This window comes from Thermobia domestica, chromosome 18 (assembly GCF_964235325.1).
Source record: "Thermobia domestica chromosome 18, izTheDome1.hap1.1, whole genome shotgun sequence".
In the NCBI taxonomy this organism is placed as follows: domain Eukaryota; kingdom Metazoa; phylum Arthropoda; class Insecta; order Zygentoma; family Lepismatidae; genus Thermobia; species Thermobia domestica.
Window position 1 is genome coordinate 753315 of NC_137471.1, and position 9645 is coordinate 762959.

Here is a 9645-nt window from a genome sequence, read left to right on the forward strand (position 1 = left end):
GTCACTGTTAAGAGTTAGTGTATCACTGTAAAAAGTATGTATGTCACCATTAGGAGTGTGTGCCACCGTTAAGAGTACGTCTATCACTGCTAGGAACATGTATGTCACCGTTGCTAATATATGCGTCACTGTTAGGAATGTGTCACCGATTGAGTGTGTGTTCAGGAGTTTGTGTGTCACAGTTAGAAATATGTCTCACTGTTAAGAGCATGTGTATCACTGTTAAGAGTGTGTCACCGTTAGGAGTATATGTGTCACCGTTAAGAGTATGTGTCTCAGTGTTAGGAGTATGTATGTCACCATTAGGAGTATGTGTCACAGTTAACGGTATGTGTATCACTGTTAGGAGTATATATGTCACCGATAGAAGTACTATATGTAGAAAATACTTCTGTTAGGAATATATCACCATTACACTGAGAAAAATGATTGGGTTGAAATTGACCCTATTGGTGCATATTTTAACCCAACCACGTGGCTAAAACTGCTCCGACCCAAATAGGGTCAAAGCGTTTAGTTAAATTGGGTTGAAACAAATTCAACCCAACGTATAGTTAAATGTAGGAGTCCAACCCAACGACCCAATTGGTGTAAAATCGCATTACCGGTTAATACGTTTAACCCAACTTGGTGTACAATATGACCCAACAAAGTGTAAATTCCATTAACCCGATATTGCGTTTGACCAAACGTGTAGTTAAAAGTGAACAAGCGTGTGGTAAGAAATGACCACATTGTGGGGTCACTTGCAGAAGGGAGGAAATGCAAATAATTCAACAGTGAGGTAAAATTAACCACGATGGAGTTAAAACATGACGAAATAATGGGTTAAAAGAGTAAATGTCACATTAAGCGTTACTGGATTTAACAAAACATGTGGTTAATATTCAATCATCACTTGGTTACAAATGTGACCAAATACTACACAGCACAAAATGATTACCACTTTAACGTGTTACTTGGAATTTTATTCGACACCAAGGATATTTTTTTTATTTTTTTAACAAGAGTTTCATTCCCATCCAATGGATGGGCGGGCCGTAGAAGGCAACACCTTCTCTGTGGCCAGAGATATTACCAAGGATATTTTTTTTTTTACTGTTCACCCGTCAAAGGGGTACACCCTTTCTTGGGAAAGAGAGGAGGGCAAAATTTACGGGAGAAAGGATAGCTATGGATGGTCTATGGGTAGTGTGGGATCAAAGGGGTATTATTTATTAATCTTTATTAAGCATCAATTGTGTTTAGCAATTTCTACATAGAAGATTTCTCTGCATTTCAGGATTTTTTAATTAATCTTTATTAAGCATCAATTGGTCTGCATCAATCCCAAGGTGTAGATAGATCTGCATTCCAGGATCATCGCTTGCTGAAAGAAATATTGACATATACATACATACAAATAAAAAGAAGCGAAAGTGACGAAGATGATACAGATGAAATAAATGAAACGATAACAAAAAAATATAAATAAATTATAGTAGTTAAGTGTAGGCAATGGGCATGTATTGGGTTTATATGAAATGAAGTGCAGTAGACGAGACAACACTTAGAAGCTGTTAAAGTAACAAATGAGAGTTATCTTCTGTCTCGGGGCAACTCGAGACCAATGAGTGACAAGTGGAGGCCCTGGTTAGTAAGGAAGGATATCACAAGTGCAAAGATGGATAAACGTAGTGAGAATAATGATGTGGATGATATATGTCATATTGTAGTTTGTGAGGGTCATTGGCAGGGAGAGTCTGAGAGTACAAGGTCAGAAGATGTTGAAGAGGGATATATATATATTTTGGAGGAACGTCATGAGCCATGTCAAGATGGATAGTATCAAAGAATACAGGATTATCGGAGCTCATGCGCTTGGTGATGTAGGTAGTGCGTAGAGACTCTACATGCTGTAGAATAGGAGGAAAGGTGATACGGTGGTAGAGTGGAGCCGTAGGGAAAGGCAGGCGAATACGAAATGCAAGGCGGATAGCGTGCCTTTCGATAATCTGGAGGCGTTCATAGAAAGAGGCTGGTGCTGATATCCACGCAGTGTGTCCATGAGTCAGAAGAGGGCGTAAGAATACTTTGTATGTGGTAAGAATGGTATGAGAGTGCAATCCCCAAGATGTGCCAACTAATTTGCGAATAAGGTTGAGTCTCCGTGTACTTTGTAATTGAAGTTTCCGCTCGTGTGGTTTCCATTGAAGTTTGCGATCATAGACTACTCCTAGATAAGTAACCTGCTTCGAGGAAGGTATGGTAGTACCATCAATGGTAAGGTCGAGACTATTGGGGTTTCGTCTAATACGTGAGCGTCTTTGTGGAGACTGAAAGACTATTGCTTGCGTTTTGTCAGAATTGACAGTCAGTTTCCAACGAGTGCACCAGTCAAGAAAGGAATTTATAGCAGGCTGTAAAGTACGATTGATATGCTGTACAGTAGTGCCCAAGCATAGAAACGCCGTGTCATCAGCAAACTGAAAAACTTTTACGTTTGGTGGCAAAGGAGGCATATCTGCTATGTACAGAAGGAATAACAGAGGTGATAGAACGGAGCCCTGAGGTACACCAGAGTGTAGAAAGATTGGATACGATAGAGCGCTATTGACAGTAATGTAGGCAAGCCTAGAGGTAAGAAATGAGAGGATGAGCCGTATGTAGCACATTGGAAGGCGGAAACGGTGAAGTTTATACAGAAGCCCCATATGCCATACCTTATCGAAGGCTTTTTCTAAGTCAAAGAGTAAGAGACATGAGGGCCGAGATGAATTGTAATGATTGCTAATAGTAGTGGTAAGCCGAAGAAGTTGATCTGAGAGGCTGATGGCAGGTCTGAAGCCGGCTTGGTGAACTGGCAATAGGTAGTGAGATGGGTATGAAGGCGGTTAACAAGAATTTTTTCGAAGATCTTACTAAAGCACGAAGTAAGTTGAATAGGACGATAGGACGAGAGCCTGAGGGGGTTTATTGGGCTTAGAAAATAAGAGTATTTTAGAGACTTTCCATTGAGGAGGGTAAAAGCCGATACGAAGAATGAAATTATAAACGGAAGCAAGGAAAGTATTGAAGGAAGGAGGTGTAGCTTTGATGAGGCGATATGTGACTTTGTCGAAACCAGGTGCAGTATTTCGTTTAGAGTGGAGTACAGTGTCAATGTCGGAAGAAATGATTGGCTGAGTGAGAGGTTGTGCAGGATCAATGGTATGATTGCAATGAGGGCGTAGTTGCGGTCGGGTAGGATCTGTTAGGCGTTCGATATGCCGGTAAAGCTGAGTGGCAAAATGATGAGGAGGAGGCGTAAATATATCCTGAAAATAGTTAGCAAAGGCGTATGCCTTCTCGACATCTGTTTGAAGGGCATGACCTTGTTCGACAATGTTGTAAGTAGTGCGAGCCTTAGTGCCAGTAAGTTGATGGAATTTCTGCCAATAAACGGAAGGTTTAGATGTTTCTGCAAGTCTATTGCACGTATGGGCCCAGCGTCGACGTTTATAGGCTGCTAGATAGTTTCGCAACATTCTGTTCCACCGACGATGCTGCCGCAGAGCTTCAGGATTTTGAGTGTGTAAGTAGTCCCGAAACGCCTGTCGAGATGCAATAATAATGGAATGATATTGAGGTGGCACTGGAGGTTTATGAGGGTATATGCTTTTTAGGGGAATATTGGCCTCTGCTGCGTGTGTAATGATATTTGAAAGAGTATCGACGACGTGGAGAAGGTCAACGTCCGTGTTGGGAGGAGAAACTCCTCTTAGGGCCTGTTCGATATCGGATTGGTACGATTGCCAATTAGCTCTCTCATAATCATAATAGTGAAGGGTCTCTCGAGAAATTTTTGGTGGTGCCGCACAAGGAACATCGAGAAGAATCGGTGCATGGTCGCTACCAAAAGGAGGCAGAATTCGTATGTTGGATACAGTAAGACTAGAGGATGCTATGACGATATCCGGTGATGTCTGACTAATTGGGCGTGTTGCAGAAGGAAGATCTAAGATTTCTGCCGCAGTGGATTGATTAATAAAATCTATGAAGCGTTGTTTTTCGCCCAGCGATCGACTATGGAGATTGATATCAGCCATGATCAGGTAGTGACGAAAGTTGTTGTCTATATACTGAAAAAAGTTGTGTGGTATTCTTTGACCTGGTCGGACATAAATAGTGCAGAATGTGATGGTTCTATTGCGTAAGTAGATTGTAATAACATTATGTTCAGGAAGTTGCATGTGAGGAGGAAGAACATGTGTGCGGATAGGCAGATGGTTATAAGTGCCAATGGCAGTGCCGCCATGTGCTCGAGCTATATGCCGTGGACAGTCAAACCGAGTGAACTGATATCCGGAGAGTTTGACTTGATGAAGTGGGGTAAGAAAAGTTTCATTTAGAGCAAAAGCATGAACTTTTTCCTCACGGAGGAGCTGTTCAAGCATAAGCTTGTGGGTGTTGAGTGAGCGGATGTTTAAGAAGAAAAAGGTATACGCCATAATGTAATAGATCGAAGCCATATTAGACAGAGGTTTCAAGCGATGAGATATGGAAGTGGACTGTGTTTCCGGAATATGTGGCATGGAGCTGAAGATTGAAAAGAAGTTTTGCAGCAGCTGTAACTTGTGATAAAATGTGAGTGCGCAAGAAGGGATGAATATTTTGAAGAACAAGTGTTGTGAAGCGCAGAAGATCTTCCACCGTGAGAGGTGTACGTAAAGAATTGTTCGGAAGAGTTGAGGAATCTATTGTACGAATGGGAACTGTAAGTTCTGGTTTTTCAGGTTGTGGTGCTGGTCTGGCGCGGCACTTGTAACTATAGGTAGGATGATCGCCAGAACAGGTAACGCAGTGTGGAGCTTGGTTGTGATTGCTGCAAGATGATGTGGAATGTGGTCCGGAACAATAGCCACACTTTGGAGTATTTGGACACTGAGATGTTGGGTGCTGGTTGTATGTTTGACAGCGCTCACATCTGATGGGCAGAGGAGGGGGTGAGCGAGATGGTTCTACCCTGTAGCGGCGACGATAGATGTAAGCACCATGCTGTAACAGATCGTCTATTGTGTCCTTAGAATCTGTTAGAAGACGAATCATGTACGTTGGTCCGGTATTGTTTTTAATACGGAGGCACTTCTTAAAAGAGTATTCCTCAAGGCGTAACTCTGCTTCTATTTCTTCCTCGGTGTATTCTGGCGGAACACCTCGAATTACAACTGAGAGCATTGGTGCTCGGCGTGGTGGAGGTTGCGTCTTTTTGGTACTACTAGACAGCGATTGGAGCTTTGCATTTGGGCCGAATATCTCGTAGGAAGCTTTATTGCGCAAAGTAGTGCCAAAATGAGGATCAAAAGATTTTATGATTACCCCGTTTTTGGTCCGGACAATTTCCTGGATATTCGCCCGTGGAAGATATTTGACTATTTGAAGATAGATATGCTTTTCTGTTTTGAATCGGGTGTCAAATCCAGTAAGTAAGAAGTTATACAACTGAGAACGACCGGTGGAGTGTCTAGTATCTGTACCAGAAGCAGTATCAGACGCGTTGCTGGGGCCAGGATGTGAGTTGGATAGATCGGTATTAAAAGGATGGACAACGTCCATAGCACCAGTATCCATCAATAATGCTTCAGCCCATGTAGATGGAAGAGGTGAGCGAGAGCGGTTACTGTCATTGTCTGAAGGATGACGTGCGCTTTGCGTGCGAGGACGTTTAGGCGAATTTGCAGGTGTAGAAGCTGCAGAGTCTCCTCGCGGAGGTTTGGGATCACTCCCCTTAGCCGGTTGCGAGTGCCCACGGGGCATAGCAACCCTCACGCTCTTGTGTACAGCCGACTAGGTAAAGGTAATAGGTAGAAAGCAGCCCGTTTGGATAGGTGCTTAGGTGGCCAAACACAGCAATACAGAAAGCTAGCAGCGTAATCGTTGTCCTAGCTCAGGCCCGTCTACGTTGCGTCGATTCTTTCTCGCTATGAAGGCAGGAAACCCGAACAATTCGGAGGAGCAAGGTATTTACCAAAAAACAGCTGTTTGACGTGTGGTACGTCACAGCTGATATGAAGATGGATATGTACCAAGGATATATCGTGTTCCGAGCATATCAGAAATAATTACTTACTGGCTGTGAATATTTTTATTTCTCACAGCCAGTAAGTAGTTATTTCAAAGCTTTGCGCAATATATTTGGCATTTGTTCGAAGCAACAAATAATGTTGTATGTCTCCTATAATTGGCCAAAATAATTGTTTTTCAAACTTATAAATAGTCTGACAACAGTTACATGAGTAACAGTGGCGTCATCTATTATTCTTATATGCTAGGACATAAGAATAACAGACAAGGCGAAAAAAGTTTACAGCACTGCTATTCATGCATTGTGGTTTCGATACAATGATTTTTTTTCTTTTTGGCGCTATTTTCTACCTCTGTAGCCTTTCGCTTGGACCGGAGCTAACGTTGCTACTGTAATCGTGCTCTGTCAAGATATAACTCTGTATAATTTCGACTGAATAGACAGTAAATAACAAACATGTGTTGTAATTTTTGTAGTAGCCTACTTAATTGTCCATGTTAATCAGCTTCCTTTAGACTATGTGTTTCACGCATCATGACACTTTTCGTTAACCAGGTATGACCCAAGTGTTGGTTTGAAATACTCTCCAGTGACATATAGTCATTTTGTTGATCCAACAGTTAATGCAATTGGGTTGCAAGTGACCAACCATCGTTCCCAAACAACCCAATTTGGTTTAAATCTTTTTAACCACACCGCGTGGTCACGTTTCAACCCAATCATTTTTCTCAGTGTAGGAGTATTGTGTCACCGTTTAGAGTATGTGTATCACTGTTGGAAGTATGTATTTCACCGTTAGTAGAAAACAAGAAACAATCTATACAATCTGCTAATTAACCACGTATTTTTGTTATATACGACTTACATATGTTATACCCCTTATAAGCAATCTGTTCTAGCAGAGTAAACACTAGCCTATCAATTATTATTGGCAAAGGATGATATACTTTTCAGCTCATACAAATTACTTTTCCTCAAAGAGTACAAATGACAATTCGTATTTAAATATGTGATTTTGTTTTCGTTGATGTTATCTATCGATTGAACAGCATTTACAGCTAAACAATAATTAAAATATAAGGCTAGTTTTAGACGGAAGCATTTATCGCAGCATTTCTCGTAGCAGATGTGTTGCCGATCTCCTATAATATTCTATGGCATCAAAAGTATATGGTGCTTTTACACGGTAGCATTTTGATAAGCATCTTGTCGTAACGTAGCAAACAAATCACTGGAGAAGAGCGCAATTATGGCTGCGAAACTAAAACAGAGATTTCAGTCGCTATTTCTTCTAAAGTCCTTTGTCGCATATGCTTATTATGTTACAAAGGACTTTTAACTTTGTACAAATAAGTATGCTTCTCATATTTTTCAATCAGCATAATAATAGCATCCCTACTCCAACTTTTTTTTTTACTACAATTCAATTTCCCGCACAAAACAAAGAGTCTGGATATTTATCACGAAACCTTTCGCTCCTTTTAACACACAATGGCGTTGCAATCGGACCAGAAATGCTGGGGAAAATGCTATGAAATAGAGCAGGTTCTATCGAAAAGAAATGCCATAGGATATGCCATGGCATAGGAAATGCTACAGCATTTGCTACTTTACACGGTAGAATATCGATGATGTAATTTTTGCTACGAGAAATGCTATGATAAATGCTTCCGTCTAAAACTAGCCTAAGAGTTGATGGTAATATTGGGTTATATCTCATCAACCATACTATAAAGTGTTCTCTTGCTAGTATCAATTTCAAATGCTTGATGAGGGTGCAATTCAATATGAGATTCCCCGTCAAAAGTAGCGTGTACTTCAATATGAGTATCCTCGTAAAAAGGTAGCGTGTACTTCAGTATGAGTTTCCTCGTAAAATGTAGCGTGTACTTCAGTTTGAGTTTAATCCTAAAGGGTAGCGTGTACTTCAGTATGAGTTTTCCCGTAAAAAGTAGCGTGTACTTCAATGTGAGTTTCCTCGTAAAAGGTAGCGTGTACTTCAGTATGAGTTTCCTCGTAAAAGATAGCGTGTACTTCAGTTTGAGTTTAATCCTAAAAGGTAACGTGTACTTCAGTTTGAGTTTAATCCTAAAAGGTAGTGTACTTCAATATGAGTTTCCTCGTAAAAGGTAGGTGTACTTCAGTGTGAGTTTCCTCATAAAATGTACTCTATATTCAGTATCAGTTTCGTCGCAAAAGGTAGTGTGTACTTCAGTGTGAGTTTCCTCGTAAAAGGTAGTATACTTTAATATGAGTTTCCTCGTAAGACATAGCGTGTACTTCAGTGTGAGTTTCCTCGTAAAATGTAGTATATATTCAATATGAGTTTCCTCGTAAAAGATAGCGTGTACTTCAGTATGAGTTTCCCCGTAAAAAGTAGCGTGTACTTCAATATGAGTTTCCTCGTAAAAGGTAGCGTGTACTTCAGTTTGAGTTTAATCCTAAAAGGTAGCGTGTACTTCAGTATGAGTTTCCTCGTAAAAGGTAGTATACTTTAATATGAGTTTCCTCGTAAGAGATAGCGTGTACTTCAGTGTGAGTTTCCTCGTAAAATGTAGTATATATTCAATATGAGTTTCCTCGTAAAAGATAGGGTGTACTTCAGTATGAGTTTCCCCGTAAAAAGTAGCGTGTACCTCAATATGTTTCCTCGTAAAAGATAGCACGTACTTCAGTATGAGTTTCTTGATAAAATGTAGGATGTATTCAGTATGAGTTTCCTCATAAAATATAGTGTGTACTTAAATATGAGTTTCCTTATGAAGTGAAAGGTAGTGTGGATATTGTACAACATCATTTTTTTAGGTTTACAAAAACATTTGTTTTTCTCGGTTTTCTCAAAAACTACTCATGAGAATTTACATTCATTCATATTATTTTGTTTAGCTCCTAGAGATCTATAAATTGGTGTATATCTTATTTTTTGATATTTTCTTTGTTCGCTAATAATACTGTTGGAATTATTTATTTATTTCTCTTTACAGTTAATTGGATTATTCCTGTCCTGCATGCTAGCTTCAAGAATAAAATATGAGAAAAGAGGGCACGTATAAACAAAAGCTATGCACTCTGTACACTAACCAGAAATTACATCGAAACAGATATCTACACAGGATGAAACTTGGTTAGATTAGCCACGTTTATTCTACGTAAAAATGACCAACGTGCCAAATATTTGTAACACATTGTTCAATTGGACAGAAGCCAAATTAATAGGTAACCACGCTAAGATCAACTTATAAGAGATTTTATTGTATGTTTATGTAAATAACTGCGTCACCAAAAGTTGTGAATCGATACAAAAGTGCATCTATTTATGACATGTACAATACATTTATTACGTCCTTAATAAAATTGTGATAGCATAAAATAAATTTATTTATTTATTTATTTAACTCCCTATTTTTTTCCTTTCTAGGACATGCTGACGAAACAGAAAATTCAACTTCCGTTGTTTATATTTGTTAAAATTAACCTAAACTTACTCATTATAATCATGTCTATACATGTTTATCCTCTTCACGGATATGGCATCAGATGATACCACATATTTACCGGGAAAATAATCCGATTTTTTTTTCACGAAGAAGAGTGCGAACTGA

The 9645-nt window shown here is 39.7% G+C and overlaps 1 protein-coding gene across 1 annotated transcript in view; it reads left to right on the forward strand.

The window, feature by feature from the left end:
- LOC145676130 (23 kDa integral membrane protein-like) overlaps positions 1-9417 on the forward strand; it is a 67659-nt gene extending 58242 nt beyond the window's left edge. Inside the window, exon 5 of the mRNA XM_081747033.1 lies at positions 9028-9417. Coding sequence (XP_081603159.1) covers positions 9028-9096 — 69 coding nt within the window. The 3' untranslated portion in view covers positions 9097-9417. The remainder of the gene's footprint in view (positions 1-9027) is intronic.
- Positions 9418-9645: the final 228 nt, after the last annotated feature.